General features: G+C 44.5%; 15 protein-coding genes across 15 annotated transcripts; 3 read left to right on the forward strand and 12 right to left on the reverse strand.

The window, feature by feature from the left end:
- Positions 1-2: 2 nt before the first annotated feature.
- Positions 3-110, reverse strand: TbgDal_IX8600 (ADP-ribosylation factor, putative, (fragment); the record flags this gene model as incomplete). Its single annotated transcript, XM_011778748.1, has 1 exon — positions 3-110. A coding segment is annotated over one exon (108 nt), but the record flags the coding sequence as incomplete, so codon positions are not given.
- A 226-nt stretch (positions 111-336) lies between these two features.
- TbgDal_IX8610 (ADP-ribosylation factor, putative) lies at positions 337-885 on the reverse strand (the record flags this gene model as incomplete). The annotated part of the gene is made up of 1 exon (XM_011778749.1): positions 337-885. The coding sequence occupies one exon, from the start codon at positions 883-885 to the stop codon at positions 337-339; it is 549 nt and encodes a 182-aa protein (XP_011777051.1).
- A 973-nt stretch (positions 886-1,858) lies between these two features.
- On the reverse strand, positions 1,859-2,698 carry TbgDal_IX8620 (hypothetical protein, conserved; the record flags this gene model as incomplete). Its single annotated transcript, XM_011778750.1, has 1 exon — positions 1,859-2,698. One exon carries the CDS (start codon positions 2,696-2,698, stop codon positions 1,859-1,861), a length of 840 nt encoding a protein of 279 aa, XP_011777052.1.
- A 326-nt stretch (positions 2,699-3,024) lies between these two features.
- Positions 3,025-3,906, reverse strand: TbgDal_IX8630 (hypothetical protein, conserved; the record flags this gene model as incomplete). The annotated part of the gene is made up of 1 exon (XM_011778751.1): positions 3,025-3,906. One exon carries the CDS (start codon positions 3,904-3,906, stop codon positions 3,025-3,027), a length of 882 nt encoding a protein of 293 aa, XP_011777053.1.
- Positions 3,907-4,430: 524 nt separating this feature from the next.
- Positions 4,431-4,709, reverse strand: TbgDal_IX8640 (kinetoplastid membrane protein KMP-11; the record flags this gene model as incomplete). The annotated part of the gene is made up of 1 exon (XM_011778752.1): positions 4,431-4,709. One exon carries the CDS (start codon positions 4,707-4,709, stop codon positions 4,431-4,433), a length of 279 nt encoding a protein of 92 aa, XP_011777054.1.
- A 313-nt stretch (positions 4,710-5,022) lies between these two features.
- Positions 5,023-5,301, reverse strand: TbgDal_IX8650 (kinetoplastid membrane protein KMP-11; the record flags this gene model as incomplete). The annotated part of the gene is made up of 1 exon (XM_011778753.1): positions 5,023-5,301. The coding sequence occupies one exon, from the start codon at positions 5,299-5,301 to the stop codon at positions 5,023-5,025; it is 279 nt and encodes a 92-aa protein (XP_011777055.1).
- Positions 5,302-5,595: 294 nt separating this feature from the next.
- TbgDal_IX8660 (kinetoplastid membrane protein KMP-11) lies at positions 5,596-5,874 on the reverse strand (the record flags this gene model as incomplete). The annotated part of the gene is made up of 1 exon (XM_011778754.1): positions 5,596-5,874. The coding sequence occupies one exon, from the start codon at positions 5,872-5,874 to the stop codon at positions 5,596-5,598; it is 279 nt and encodes a 92-aa protein (XP_011777056.1).
- Positions 5,875-6,187: 313 nt separating this feature from the next.
- On the reverse strand, positions 6,188-6,466 carry TbgDal_IX8670 (kinetoplastid membrane protein KMP-11; the record flags this gene model as incomplete). Its single annotated transcript, XM_011778755.1, has 1 exon — positions 6,188-6,466. One exon carries the CDS (start codon positions 6,464-6,466, stop codon positions 6,188-6,190), a length of 279 nt encoding a protein of 92 aa, XP_011777057.1.
- A 261-nt stretch (positions 6,467-6,727) lies between these two features.
- Positions 6,728-7,747, reverse strand: TbgDal_IX8680 (hypothetical protein, conserved; the record flags this gene model as incomplete). The annotated part of the gene is made up of 1 exon (XM_011778756.1): positions 6,728-7,747. The coding sequence occupies one exon, from the start codon at positions 7,745-7,747 to the stop codon at positions 6,728-6,730; it is 1,020 nt and encodes a 339-aa protein (XP_011777058.1).
- A 240-nt stretch (positions 7,748-7,987) lies between these two features.
- TbgDal_IX8690 (conserved hypothetical protein, unlikely) lies at positions 7,988-8,347 on the forward strand (the record flags this gene model as incomplete). Its single annotated transcript, XM_011778757.1, has 1 exon — positions 7,988-8,347. The coding sequence occupies one exon, from the start codon at positions 7,988-7,990 to the stop codon at positions 8,345-8,347; it is 360 nt and encodes a 119-aa protein (XP_011777059.1).
- Positions 8,348-9,303: 956 nt separating this feature from the next.
- On the forward strand, positions 9,304-9,612 carry TbgDal_IX8700 (hypothetical protein, unlikely; the record flags this gene model as incomplete). Its single annotated transcript, XM_011778758.1, has 1 exon — positions 9,304-9,612. One exon carries the CDS (start codon positions 9,304-9,306, stop codon positions 9,610-9,612), a length of 309 nt encoding a protein of 102 aa, XP_011777060.1.
- A 246-nt stretch (positions 9,613-9,858) lies between these two features.
- Positions 9,859-10,167, reverse strand: TbgDal_IX8710 (hypothetical protein, unlikely; the record flags this gene model as incomplete). The annotated part of the gene is made up of 1 exon (XM_011778759.1): positions 9,859-10,167. The coding sequence occupies one exon, from the start codon at positions 10,165-10,167 to the stop codon at positions 9,859-9,861; it is 309 nt and encodes a 102-aa protein (XP_011777061.1).
- A 1,104-nt stretch (positions 10,168-11,271) lies between these two features.
- TbgDal_IX8720 (hypothetical protein, unlikely) lies at positions 11,272-11,733 on the forward strand (the record flags this gene model as incomplete). The annotated part of the gene is made up of 1 exon (XM_011778760.1): positions 11,272-11,733. The coding sequence occupies one exon, from the start codon at positions 11,272-11,274 to the stop codon at positions 11,731-11,733; it is 462 nt and encodes a 153-aa protein (XP_011777062.1).
- Positions 11,734-12,270: 537 nt separating this feature from the next.
- Positions 12,271-13,176, reverse strand: TbgDal_IX8730 (DRBD2; the record flags this gene model as incomplete). Its single annotated transcript, XM_011778761.1, has 1 exon — positions 12,271-13,176. One exon carries the CDS (start codon positions 13,174-13,176, stop codon positions 12,271-12,273), a length of 906 nt encoding a protein of 301 aa, XP_011777063.1.
- Positions 13,177-14,241: 1,065 nt separating this feature from the next.
- On the reverse strand, positions 14,242-14,736 carry TbgDal_IX8740 (60S ribosomal protein L12, putative; the record flags this gene model as incomplete). The annotated part of the gene is made up of 1 exon (XM_011778762.1): positions 14,242-14,736. The coding sequence occupies one exon, from the start codon at positions 14,734-14,736 to the stop codon at positions 14,242-14,244; it is 495 nt and encodes a 164-aa protein (XP_011777064.1).
- Between the last annotated feature and the right edge of the window lie 210 nt (positions 14,737-14,946).

Below are 14,946 nucleotides of genomic sequence, written 5' to 3' on the forward strand. Positions count from 1 at the left end.
AATTTGTACAGGATCGTCGTCTTTCCAGCAGCATCAAGGCCGACCATAAGAATACGCACCTCCTGCTTTCCCACAAGGGATTTGAAAGCGGAAGCCAACCATTGACCCATCACAGCAAACTTTATTAACCTTATTTACTTTTTGACTACCGTTTTGCAGCACATACACAGAATGTTATCCCACAGAAAATTTAAAGGATTGAAACACTTCCTTAGCACAACAATGCACGACAGAACAAGAGCAACAAAACTGCACCACAATACAATCACAAGCTCACAATTTTCGCTTGTTCATCATATAATGAAACTAAAATATAACATCACAAATCACGCGCCGCTATTTCATACTCTTCTTAATGTTTGCTGACAGCCAATCGAGACCTTCATACAGGCCCTGAGCCGTTGTAGCACAGCAACCTTGGATATACCAGTTGCGCTGGCGCACAGACTGCAGCCCAAGTTTCTCCGTGACTTCCGTTGTGCTCATCGCATTCGGTAAGTCCTGCTTGTTGGCGAAAACAAGGAGCACGGCATTCCTCAATTCATCTTCAGAAAGCATCTTTTCCAACTCCTGGCGGGCTTTGCCCACACGTTCCTTGTCGTTTGAATCCACAACAAAGATAATCCCGTTGGTATTTTGGTAGTAGTGGCGCCATAGCGGACGAAGAACATCTTGACCACCAACATCCCACATGGTGAATTTCAGGTTCTTGTATTCCACAGTCTCAACATTAAAACCAATGGTAGGAATCGTCGTCACAATTTCGCCAAGTTTCAATTTGTACAGGATCGTCGTCTTTCCAGCAGCATCAAGGCCGACCATAAGAATACGCACCTCCTGCTTTCCCACAAGGGATTTGAAAGCGGAAGCCAACCATTGACCCATCACAGCAAACTTTATTAACCTTATTTACTTTTGGTTACGGTCCTTCCACACACACACACACACACAGTGTTTGCTGAGGGGTAATAAGAAAAATGGTGAAATGCTAACAGTCACACGATGCTGTACAAAGATAGGAATGTAGAAACAGCGTGTTAAGTTGTAACGTAAGTGGACTGCAATTGACAAACGAAATATAGTTTGTCGGGAGGGCAGCACTGCTTGTTGCTGGCATTTCCGGATACTTCAAGTTAGGTCAGTAATATTCGGCAGAGGGAACTGTACCAGGTGTATCCTTTTTGTAAGTCTGTTGTTCCTCATATTAATTTTTGGCTATCCCCCTGGTCCTCTCTCTTCGTGCGTGGCACCGACTGTAAGTACGATCTTAGTCTGGAGGAAAAGAACGAAACGTGGACTCCTCTCTGACTATATCTCATTTTTAAACTGGTGAGCTATCCCTTAGCTGAAGGGTCAGGGCAGGTCAGCGCAGAGTTTCTAAACCGAATTCCTGACTGCATTGCGTCTGCTTAATGTGTCAGCGTCATTATCTGTTCTCTTTACGGGGGGGGTGGGGGGTCAACGACGTGGAATGATGAGGAATATTTATTAGGAGAAAATAATTATTTTAATATGGGGATGCAAGATAAATGTAAAGTTCGATCCAAAAAAAAACACCAAGACGCTGCCTAAAAGCACTGCGGAAACGGTTCGCCGAACCAGGCATATTCTACGCAAACAAGAGAGGGGAAACACAAAGGAGGGAAGGAAAAGTGATCAACGAGGAATGATGAATAGTGCACCAATGAGCTAACAAATGGTGTTATGTGTACTACCCTGCCGTTTATTCGGTGCTAAATGAAGTGTAACATGAGGCCACGTCATCACGGAGACTGAAGGCTAACAGCACTGCCACTGCCATGCACACATGAATACACACATATGCGCACATGTGCGCTGAATCAGGAAAACGCCGGAGTCAGTTGTCACTCTCTCCCATTTGCTGCTGCTCGTTTTGCGGGAGAAATATGTTGATGATACTCACAATAAATGACGTCACATTTGCACCCCACAACATGGTACCGTTCAAAAATGAAGCAGAGAGTTGAGAGTACGTTGTTTCATGTCGGAGGAGGGTTCCTAAAATCTCGGCCGTCCATTGCACCTGGCGGTCATTCATGAGCTTCTTAAGGTCCAACGGCACCCCGCTGTCAAGTTCCCCAAGCGGGAGGTAATCTTTGAGCCTCAAGGTGTAAAAACCCGGATCCTCCTGCAGAGCCTTAAGCAATTTTTCTGATCCAAGTATATCCACAAGGTTCACATCATGTGCTAAGGCTTCTGACCATAAGTCGCTCAGTATATTTTGCAATGTGCCCATTTTTATCTCCCTCCTACCATGTTGTGCTACGGCTTGCTGTCGGTTGCGTTCAATCGCGTGTTGTATCCTATGCATAACCGGCTCGTCAAGCTCATCAGAACGTGACTGCATCCAGAAGAACAAGGGCTGCTTGCCGTTATCTATATCAAAGAGCAAAACCCTTGACGGTCTGCATTTTTCTACCCAACTAACCTTGACCCTACCTGGAGGTAGTGTAACGCGGCATTGTTCCTCACCATCAGAAGAAACCCACGTCAACACAGTGTCCTGTAGCAGTCCTTCGCGTAAGAGGAATAAAAATCCACTCCCCAGTAACGGACGCACAATTCCATCTTGTAAGATCATTCTGCCTGCCTGGACCTTTACAACCACCGTACTGCTGTAGGCAGTTGCGCCTGGTTGAGAAGATAACAAGACTGCTTTGGAGTCTGCAGAAGCCATGAGATATTACGTATTTAAGCCCGCTAGATACCTTCGTTACTACGTGCTTTTCTCTGTGCGTTCCCGCCCTTGCGCACCTCCCCACAGTAACCAGTGCCCTTAATCAGGAAACAATAAAAAGAATTTAGAAAAACAACTGAACGGAAGAGCCAACAGAGAAACGCCTCGCGACGCAAGACCTCATGCTCTCTCATCACGTACCTTCCAGAGAGTTCCATACAGTCGTGGGGGCCAGAGAAAAGGAGAATGGGAAACAACAAGTCACAAGCAAAAGAAATCGCTGGAGGTTAGAACATGTGAATGTTTGGGCATTCCACTCACCACTTCTACGGATAAGGTGCCAGGAAGCGAACCTCAGGCACGGACTGTTGCGGTGATTTCTGCCAGCTGCTGTGGGCATGAAGCCCTTCATTCATATCGTTACGGCGAATAGTATCTCTCCATATTCCGATGCGGAAATATTTAGTATTCTGTGAGAAGCGCCAAGGAGTTCCGTTTCGTGGATTGTGACCGACAAATTCAGTCAGTTTGGGGCCGCGCTGCAGCTCATCGATAAACATATACCGCATTCGTGTCCAAGGACGCGGTACTAGTGGCGACTCGGCAAGATCACACTTCATGCCATAACGTCCGAGTGTTGCACGTACAGACTCGTTGCGACGGACATTTGGATTTTCGGGCAACTTCCCGTAAAGCAAACCCCCCGGCCGCAGCTCACTGAACAGTGTGCATTGCTCGATTGCGTCCATGCCGAGCCGCAGATCCAACTCACCATCTCTTGTCCTCATGTCCCAAGTACCCTCCGGCACAAAATACGGGTTCAGCACAACAGGTACACTTTGACCGGTGATGTATAAAACGACGGGGCCAGCTATAATCGCATTTGCTTCATTCCGCCCAACAGATGGCGACCCTGATGCAAAGCCGCCCTTCTGAGGCCTCGCCTCCTTTTTACCTCCATTGGAGGTTGCGTTGGGTAAAGACACATGCACAGTCTCCTCCACAAAATAGCCTGTTGGTAGTCTAAGTGAGGGACTACGAAGTAATTCTAACCAACTAAGCGGCAAAACGGTCCGTTTGAATGTTGGATCCACAATCGCGTCCTCAACACGAATCGACCGTCTATGGTCACGGGAAAGTACTTTATACTCCACAAACATATCCCCACCACTCATCCTGAATTGCCGTAAAAAGGTACGGCACAGCATTCTCCCCGCTCTGCCAAAAAAAAAAAAAAACACTACCACAAGGGAATACACGCTATATGACCAAACACACACTAAGACGCAACGGCCGCAGAAAGTAGAAAAATCAAATCAGTAGTCCCCTTCAAAGTTTCCCTACACTTCGAGGTTACTACCGCTATTTACAGTGCAGAACCAGAGGAAAATACGATTACAGAGAATGGAGGGAAAGGATAATCAAGTAAGATACATCCGCGTCCAAAAAATATGCACAGATGAGTGTCAGCTTAACCACAATCATAAATTCCTTCAAATAGGTGCTGAGTACAAGGAAAAATAGATTCTATTCATTTGCAGAGAGTTCAAACATATTCGTCCCTCCCACTACACAAAAAAAAAACATCCGTTGCTTGGGGTAGTAGTAAAGGAACTCAAAAAAGATCAAAAAAAATTATATTCAATAGAAATTCATCAAGACCTCAACGAAAAAAAAAATATGTGACATCCTCACGGGGTTAGAAGTCTCCTTAAATACATATGTTCTATCATCATTTTCCGGGGAACTGGGCATTCTTCTGCTGCTCGAGGAGTTCCGCAAACTTGGCCTTGAAGTGCTCTGAGTGCTCGCGCATCTTCTTGTTGAACTTGTCCGTGTGCTCCTGAATCATTTTTTCGAACTTTTCGTAGTGCTCTTTCATCTCAGGGGACAGCGTAGCCTCATCAGGCTTGTCAGCGAAGAATCGCTTGTTCTGCTCCTCCATCTTCTTGGCGAATTCGGCATCGAGGCGGTCGAGCTTCGCAGCAAATTCTTCGTATGTGGTGGCCATGTTTCTTGAAAAAGTATCTTAAAGTTTAGTTTACTCTTGAAAGCACGATCTAAACGAAATGAAAAGTAGCGAAACGGAAAGGAAAGAAAAGAAAAACGATATAGGTCAAGCAAGTGGCAGTACAAGTGGTGGAAGTGGTAAGTAAAAACTGCGCCACGGCAACACATGATCCGGGACGTTATTTTAGAGATATCAATAGTTTGACAGAGGTAGCCCCCTTGCAAAGACACCAAAGAGGTGGAATTTAGTAACATAGTGCCCGGAAGGACCTCTAATAAGAGAGAAAAGAAACAAAAGGAGAGTGTTTTCGAAATCACTTTCCGGGGAACTGGGCATTCTTCTGCTGCTCGAGGAGTTCCGCAAACTTGGCCTTGAAGTGCTCTGAGTGCTCGCGCATCTTCTTGTTGAACTTGTCCGTGTGCTCCTGGATCATTTTTTCGAACTTTTCATAGTGCTCTTTCATCTCAGGGGACAGCGTAGCCTCATCAGGCTTGTCAGCGAAGAATCGCTTGTTCTGCTCCTCCATCTTCTTGGCGAATTCGGCATCGAGGCGGTCGAGCTTCGCAGCAAATTCTTCGTATGTGGTGGCCATGTTTCTTGAAAAAGTATCTTAAAGTTTAGTTTACTCTTGAAAGCACGATCTAAACGAAATGAAAAGTGGCGTAACGGAAAGGAAAAAGGAGGAGCAACTCATTCAGGGATAAGGGATGGGGAGGCACACCGAAGAGAACGGGACAAGTAAGTTAACAGTGGCAACCAATATTAATTCATATACTCATGCATTGCGCTAGAAAAGTGGTATTTACATCTTTTAAAAGATTTTTATAGTATTATCCCTAGGGACTCTAACATAGGAAAGAAAATGAGAGGTGTAGTAAATTTGCAATCATTTTCCGGGGAACTGGGCATTCTTCTGCTGCTCGAGGAGTTCCGCAAACTTGGCCTTGAAGTGCTCTGAGTGCTCGCGCATCTTCTTGTTGAACTTGTCCGTGTGCTCCTGGATCATTTTTTCGAACTTTTCGTAGTGCTCTTTCATCTCAGGGGACAGCGTAGCCTCATCAGGCTTGTCAGCGAAGAATCGCTTGTTCTGCTCCTCCATCTTCTTGGCGAATTCGGCATCGAGGCGGTCGAGCTTCGCAGCAAATTCTTCGTATGTGGTGGCCATGTTTCTTGAAAAAGTATCTTAAAGTTTAGTTTACTCTTGAAAGCACGATCTAAACGAAATGAAAAGTAGCGAAACGGAAAGGAAAGAAAAGAAAAACGATATAGGTCAAGCAAGTGGCAGTACAAGTGGTGGAAGAGGTAAGTAAAAACTGCGCCACGGCAACACATGATCCGGGACGTTATTTTAGAGATATCAATAGTTTGACAGAGGTAGCCCCCTTGCAAAGACACCAAAGAGGTGGAATTTAGTAACATAGTGCCCGGAAGGACCTCTAATAAGAGAGAAAAGAAACAAAAGGAGAGTGCTTTCGAAATCACTTTCCGGGGAACTGGGCATTCTTCTGCTGCTCGAGGAGTTCCGCAAACTTGGCCTTGAAGTGCTCTGAGTGCTCGCGCATCTTCTTGTTGAACTTGTCCGTGTGCTCCTGGATCATTTTTTCGAACTTTTCGTAGTGCTCTTTCATCTCAGGGGACAGCGTAGCCTCATCAGGCTTGTCAGCGAAGAATCGCTTGTTCTGCTCCTCCATCTTCTTGGCGAATTCGGCATCGAGGCGGTCGAGCTTCGCAGCAAATTCTTCGTATGTGGTGGCCATGTTTCTTGAAAAAGTATCTTAAAGTTTAGTTTACTCTTGAAAGCACGATCTAAACGAAATAAAAAGTGGCGTAACGGAAGGAAAGAAAAGAAAAACGATAAAGGGGGAAAAGTGTTATTGGTAGAAGTCGGTTCTAGGATAAACAAATGACTGCACAAATGTAAGGGGGGGGGAATCAAATGAATTGGCAAGTCGCTCCCGCACCAGTGGTGACATGGTGGAAGAAACCATCACTTAACCTTGTCGCGCTCCCCGTCCTGGTCATTGTCTAGGAATAAGGACATTACCAAACGGGTCGACGAATCCTGCCACTTTTGCGTTGGTGTGTTCCATCATGCTTGCCATGCTGCGCAATACCTCATGCTTCTTCACCAATTGTAGGTTTTCACCATCCACCATCACCTGCGCACGGGGTTTGTGCACGGATAAATAATAGCTAACGCACTGAGATTGTTCGGTAACCTTCCAACCGTTTTGTTCTTCTTCACCAACCGCGACAGTTACTCGAAGGCCGTGACCCTCTGAAGCTAGTTCAAGAAGCCGGATTCCAACTGCTCTGGGAACAGTAATGAGCGCTTCATCATCACATACACGACGCAATGACAACATTTCCCCCATCGTCAGATGCCGAATCGCAAGAGCAACATCGAAGAAGAGGTCGGCAACCGACCGCAGCACCACCGCAGAGCCAAACCTTGCAACGGAGGGATCCGACCCACCCACCTCCTCCTCGCCCCTCGGTCCCTCCTTCCGCACAATTTCTCCAATGCCTCCAAGAAAGTTTCCATATAAATGTGTTGGTATGCCAACCAGTCGAACCTCCATCTCATGGACGGCGGCTTCAACATTGGGAGGTGGTCGCTTTCGACCTCCTGCTGAGTCAAAGTTGTCATCACGTATGCCGCACCGCAGTTGTTCATACGCCTTGCGTCCCTCCTTCTCACACTCACGCTGTCCAGAAACGGCAACCGAGCCAACGACGTTGAGCATAACAACAGTGTCTCCCACTAAAAAGTCCACACGCCGAGCTGCATCAGCGGCGGCTTTTGTTTCGTAGTCAATTAGCGCTGCGCCTGAAGATACAAAGGGGTTTTCCGCAGCTCTTTTCCGCTTTGCTGGCCCCTTCCTAATACCAGGAGCCGCAGCCCCGTTGTCGCCAGGTCGCGTGATGAGCAACGCATTAACCACCGCGTCACCACTTGAATGGGCACGCACATAGTCGTAAAACTCCTCTGCAGTGATGTGCAGAGGAATATTGGTGGCGAGCAGGCGGCAGTGCATACTTTACTAAAGAACAGTAGGTTATCACAAACTGACTGCAATGGGTGATTTCTGAGGAGGGAGGAAAGGGAAAAAAAAATGCTAAAAAATGATTCCTCAACGTAACATGAGAAGGTAGAGACAGTACCGCAGCGACAAAAGGAACAAAAAAAACAATAATGACAGCGATAATAACGATAATAACGATGCCAACGACTGGACCAGCAGACACACGCGTTAGTAAAAGGAGAAACATATCACATGTATCCCAGTCAATGCGATATCATAACACTCTTACAAACGAAAAGGAATAGTACAGAAGAGATATACAAAAGACTTAAGGATGTAAAAACGGGGAGAGGGGCGGGTTCAGAACGACGCCACATTCAGTGGTACAAATGGCGAGTTCAAGTGCAATTTATGAGTGAAGAGAAGCCCCCACGACCGCGGCAGTTGGCACAAAAGCAGCCGTTAGATACGGAGGAAAACCGCCACGGCGTCGGTCACCACCTGAATTCTCTCATGCCCTTTTCCTTCCTTGCGTCCCTCAAATCCTCCCTAAATCAACGCCTCTCGGAATCCTCGATGGTTCATGTGATGAATGCGGTTCAAGCGAGATAACTTACAACAGTGCTTATATCACTGACAATAATCCGACTATCCCATAACACCTTTCACGCATAATGCCACACATGTCACTAGGTGGCACGCAATGAAAAGAGCCCGTCAAGAAAAGACGATCCCTAATCCCTCACGTAATTCCTTTTCGCCCAGTCCCTGAAAGAGAAGAGGCGGAGAAAAAAAAAAAGAAAATAAATGAGCCATAACACTGACTAACTTGCGTGTGAGTGAGTGGACAAGAAAGATACAACATAGCCATATCAATCACTTAACAATCCCAACAAAATTATAAACACACACACACACACACACACACCTTCACGTGCACGTGGGCAAATGCATTACCACCTATCCTTTCCTTTCCATCATAACAGTCATCATCCCCCTCCACCATTCCGTCCACTTCTCAACGCCTTTTTCCCCTTTTTCCCCATTTTATTCTTTTTTTTTTGCATTTTTCCTGCTTTTTTTTTTTGCGTTCTCGCACCAGTAGGTGAGCACCGACAAAGAGAAGAAAGAGAGTAATATATGTATATATGTAATTTCCCGCACACGAAAAACAAAGAAGCAAAAAGAAAATGGATGCAAGGCGTTAGAAATCCCTACACCACTAACTTGCATTTTTGCATCTTTTCCGTTGACCACTGACATTGCCTCCACTCAAAGAATAAGAGAGGTCACATCTCTATTCTCATCTCTCTTCTGAGTACACATCAAAAAAGGTACAAAAAGAAAAAGCAAAGACAAACACACACACACACACACACACACAAAGGAAAATAAGAAAAAAAAATCAAAAATCAAAAAAATCAAACGAAGCCGTAATCACCCGTCTTTTGATACAAACAATCAGGCGTCAAACAACATTTGTTTCTCTCTTCCCACACGAGCCAGATGTATAAATATATATATAAATATATAAATATATATACATCTATACGTCCGTGCGCGTATGTATGTATGTGTGTGTTTGTGTGTCCGCATGCTTCACCTTCATCTCCCCCACAATTATGTACTTCGATCTCTCATTAGAAACAAAAAAGACAAACAAAAACAAAATAGACCGAACGGACAGACAGACATGTAGTAGTAGTAGTAATAGTAGTAGTAGGGAAAACGGAAAAAAAAACAAAAGGAAGAAAATAAGAAAAGGGCCAAACAGAGAGATAACAGCGGTGACAGCAAGACACCCACGAATAAAGCACGCACACACACACACACACACACATATATTTGATTATTTAAAGAAAAAAAACATCAAGTGAGCCAATTTTTATTCCCCCTTCTGCTCTCCTCAGAAGCGCAGCACCAAAAAAAAAAAGGAATAAAAGTTGGCTACACATTCATCGGTACTTTTTTTTTTCTTTTTCTCATTATCCCGCTTAGTTTAACTGTCAGGGCTCACGTCACCACTCACTCATATTGAAAGAAAGATAAGGGAAGGTTAGAGTATGAAAGCAAAAGGAGGAAAGGAAAGGAAGGGAAAGAAAAGGAGGCGAGAGATCGAAAAATCAAAAAGAAAACGAAAGGAAAGGTAAGGTGAAGGTGAAGGTGAAAGGTAAAGAAGTAGTGACGAACAAAAAAAAAAATTCAAAAATCAAGTGAGGGAGTCTATGCATGTGTACGACAAAAAGAAGTTGTGTTGACAAACTACACACACAAATGCAGTCATTTACACAAGCATGTGTACGTGCACATTCACCTCTCGAAAGACCCTCCACGCGCCCAGACACTGAACAGCGTGTAACTTGTGAATAAATATAGAAAGAAAAAAGAACCTTAAAAAAAAAAGCTTGCATCTTGTGGAAGCTGACTATCATTTTGTTATAAGCGTTTGCATGGAGGGAGGAGGAAGGAAAAAGATTTGAGGCTAAGGATTAAATAACATCACACATGTCCAAATAGAAGTGGCGCCGTAACCTCTTTCCACTCAATTTCTTTGGTACGCGAACACATACGTATATATAATATATATAAAATATATATATTGCCTTCGCCACCCTGAAACAACAACAAATGAATCACACTGCGCATAAAACCCACCTTATCCTCCTCCTTCCCTTCCCTCCTTCCTTCCTTCCGACTCCTCACCTATTTATTTCTTAACTATTATCATCTCTCCTTCTCCAATATTACACAAACGCCGCAAAGTAAAGTAACGCATTTTGGGTCCCTTCATCCTCCTCCTCCTCCTCCTTCTTTTCCAACCTAAACTCATCCCTACCTCCCGTTAATCACTCTTCACTTGTTTCCTTTCTTTTTTTTAAAAAAAAAAAAAGAGAAAAAAAAACAAATGTGTCCGACTCTTCGATTACCTGGATTCTTTCTTCAGATTTTGGCTGAGGTTGGTGTCTTCATTTTTCCTTTTTTTTTTTTCGTTGCAAAAAGTAACCTCCACACACACACACACACACACACACAACTTTCCCCTTTTCTCGCTCAACACTAAATGTAATAAATTTCATCCCCCCCCCCTCTTCTTCCATAAGTCGTTGCGTGCAAACAAAACAAAACGGAAGGAGGAAAGGAGGGAAAAAAAAACAAACAAATCGTGCAGCCCTCACCACCCTTGCAAACTTATTCAGACGAAACGACTACTTGTGGACAAAATTATGAAAAAAATCTCAACCTCACAATAACAAAGAAACACACACAAAAAAAAAAAAGTGAGAAAGGAAGAAGATAGAGAGAGAGAGAAGGAGGGAGAGAAAGAAAGAGAAGTGACTAAACACTTTAAAACATACGTACAAGCGCATAAGCATATACACATATCCTCCTCCTTCCTTTCAGCTTCCTTTTACCGCTCTCTCACTTACCTTTCTCCATCAACTCCCCTTTGAGCATTTCCAACGCGTCCCCTACAACTCAAATTTCAAGTATTGACCCCTCCCTCCCTCAAAGAACAGAAGAACAAAAAAAAAAAAATGGAGTCACTCTATCTGCTTCGCCTCACAATAAATCGGTTCACACCAGACCTCACTTTCATCCCTTATCATTCACTATGCGATAAAGCTTTAAAGTCGCACCTAATACAGAACTGTCTCCTTTTGCTTCATTGTTGCTTTTCAATTCCCCATATACCCGCTCTTTCCTACTCAACCTTCCTTCAACACCCCCATCTCCCCAGTCCGAACCGTCTACATTTACCTATCGATTTATTTTTTAAGGGTCCCTCATTCTTTTTTTTTTTCTTTCCTCCTCCTCCTCCTCCTCTCCCCTTCTCCATTCACCATTCCATCCCCATCACATACACGCATACGCATACGCATACGTTTCTTTTTCTTTTTCCTTTTTGTTTTCCCCTCCCCTCCCCCCCCCCACACACACACACGCACCAACTTCCCATATTCACGTATCCATCTCCTTTTCCTCTTCCTCGTGTGTAAAAGTTATATTTCCCCTCACGTTATGCAATGGTGCGTGTGAGAGGGAAAGTAAGGGGGGAAAGGGAGAAAAAGAAAAAGAAAAAGAAAAAAAAAAAAGAAAACCACCGCAGAGAGTCACGTGCCGCTGCGCGCGGTTTGGTCTGGTGTGGTTGCCGGAAATTCCTCGCAACCTTCTGAACCCAGATTTGCTTTCGCCCCTCTTTTTTTTTTTTCTTTCCTTTTATCTTATCTTATTTTTGCGCTGTGCTATGCTGTGCGTGTTTTGTTTTGTTTTGTTTTGTTTTTTCCTTTTCCCCACTTCCACATCCTTCCCTTCACACACCCCTCCCTTCTCTCTTTCTCACACACACACAAACACACGCACACAAACACGCGCAACCCCACGCATCATTTTAAGCTCCCGCGTCTTCATTTACTCCCCTAACATTAATTATATATCGCACCCTCACTTTTATACCCGCCCACATTCGCAAGTCACATGTTCCCCCCTGATCTCAAGCACCCCCGTCGTCTTTTATCGTTCTTTTCTTCACGATTTTACGAAGTTGATTTATTGTCAAGACGGACATTCATTGCCCTGTTCGCCATCTCAATTCCATCGAACTCCTCTATGGCAACACGGGTTTCCTCCTCTGTCTTCATTACAACAATACCCATACCACGGCTCTTTCCATTACGTCCCATGATAATCTCAGCGCGTTCCACTTCGCCAACCTGCTGGAACGTTTCTCGCAGCGCTACACTGGTGCAGTCAAACGGAAGATTTGATACAAACAATTTGCGACCGACTTCGTTCATTTGTTTGCTGCGTGGCTTTGGCACTACCTCATTCACATCGTTAAAGACACCCGAATTCCCATCATCGGGTAAGGCATATCCACCGCGATTCACGTAACCACCACCACGACCGAAGTTTCCCGCGCTATTATTGTATGATGTCATATTAGCGTTCGCATTCCCGAATCCCCGCATTCGCTGCTGCTGCTGCTGTTGTTGTTGCTGTTGTTGTTGCTGATGTGGCGGATGATGTTGTTGTTGATGATGCTGCGGTTGTTGCAACTGCCCCTGCCGAACGTACGGAGGCATCATTTCCCGCTGCACCAACTGTGGCCGTGGCCCGTCATCAAAAAGACGGACGATAAGTCGTCTCCCTTCGAAGTCGGTTTCATCAAACATGCGAATGGCTTGCAGGGCGTCTTCCCTAGTGGCCATCGTCACCAACGCGGAGCCCTTCGGACGGCCCGTCTTGTCGGCGATAAGATCCGTGTAACGAACCTTTCCAGCACTTCTGAAGTGATCCTTCACATGCTGCCATGGGGTTTGAAAGGGGATGTTCCCCACAAAAAGAATGTTGCCGTGGTTCTGGCGACGGTCACCATCTTCAGGATCACGCTGGGGACATGATCCAGATGAATGCTCGTCGAACATATTTCCTCCTTGCATCAGGTACACCCTTTTTGCCTTGATAATTTTTTTTTGAGGGGTATTTGTTTTTATTTCTTCTTGACTTTTTTTTTTTATTATTCCCACTTTTACCTTCCCTTCCCCTTATTACTTATGTGTTTTACCCCCTTTTTTTTTTTTCGGCGCTCTTATTATTGTTAATACTCGCCTTTTTTTTTGTTTTTTCCCCTTTATGGTCCTTTCCCTTCCCTGTAGTTCCTTCTTTTTTTTTTTCTTACGTTCTTTCCACTCTCCTTTAATCTGTTGTACTCCGCCCGTGTGTATGTGAAATGAATGAGATATTGTCGGAAACGCACACGTTGCAGCTCCTCCAGGAAATGGAGCCAAAAAGAAAAATATATATATATATATGAGTTAACCTCGAAGGGTCTACACGCAGAGTGAACGAAAAGAAAATTATAATTCTATTAACAATAGCAACGGCGAGAACCGTTATTACTAACAAGTTCTACGTAGAAACAACGAGTCTTTTTTTTTAAAAAAAAGCAGCCTGAAACATACAGAGTGACTGCGACCCCAAACGCTTCAAGTTATATGAAGTAATAAAGGAAATAAACAAGGGAGCATATTGTGAACCAAAATGCACGACTTATTCACGCATACAAATATATATATATATATATATTTATTTATTTATTTATTTATTTACGTATATTTGTATGAGACAACTTATTATGTTTGACAACCGAGTGCATGGGAAAGATCACGCGATTTGTGGTTCCCGCCTGCAGAGCCTTGGAAGATAATAATACCACGACAGTTTTTTCATATTCCTCGTCAAGCGCGCTGAGCTATATAGATCTAGATATATATGAGTTGCACCCGAATTCAACTAACGGGACACATAAAAACAGCTAGAATCCAAAGGGAAAAAAAAATTAAAAAAACAATTGAAAAAAAAAAGAGGTTTAGAGGAAAGCAAACAGAGACGTGAAGAAAGAAAATCAACTGGGCCATACTAAAGCGGTGAAACCCACGATCTCGAACAGAAAGATGGAAAACAAAGAGAAGAAACAAAACCCTCCACAGACTCGATGAGCGAAACTAGTTTGGGACCTTTAGTTTACCTTCCTGAACCTTCTCCTGAATCGCTCGCGGGTGTTCGCCATCAATTGTGCAACCGATGGAAACGGCAGTGCCAAGTACCTCCATCACCACAGATTTCATGCTGGCGCCCATAGAGTTCGGCGCGGACTCCTTCGCAATCTTCAGAATCTCAGAGAAGGCGATGTTACCGTCATGCTTAATATTCTTCACCTTCTTGCGATCACGCGGTGGCTCTTTCAGCGCACGGATCAGCCTTGAGGCGACGGATGGCGTGACGACGACGGTAGCCACACGGTTCTTCACGCGCAGCTGACACGTAACCTTGAGACCCTTCCAGTCCTTCGTGGACTTGGCGATATCCTCACCGATTTTTTTTGCATTCAGGCCGAGCGGACCGACTTTGGGGGCGAGTGACGCCGTTGCAGGCACTTCACCACCCACAGCACGGACGACGACTGTGATCTCCTGATTGGGGTCAAACTTGGGGGGCATCTTCCAGGTTTTGTTTTCCCTTCCAGAAATAAAAGGATACGTTAAAAGAAGAAGAGAGGATCAAAGGGAGAGAGAAAGATGCAAATCACAGCGTGTCCTGTGCGAGAGAACAAGAGGGCATAAGTTCGAAGTAGTGAACCACAGCAAACAACGAAAAGTCAACATGCATGTGTGAAAGTGTGGAATGAATACAAGAGTAAATCAATTTCC

This window comes from Trypanosoma brucei, chromosome 9 (assembly GCF_000210295.1).
Source record: "Trypanosoma brucei gambiense DAL972 chromosome 9, complete sequence".
NCBI lineage: Eukaryota > Euglenozoa > Kinetoplastea > Trypanosomatida > Trypanosomatidae > Trypanosoma > Trypanosoma brucei.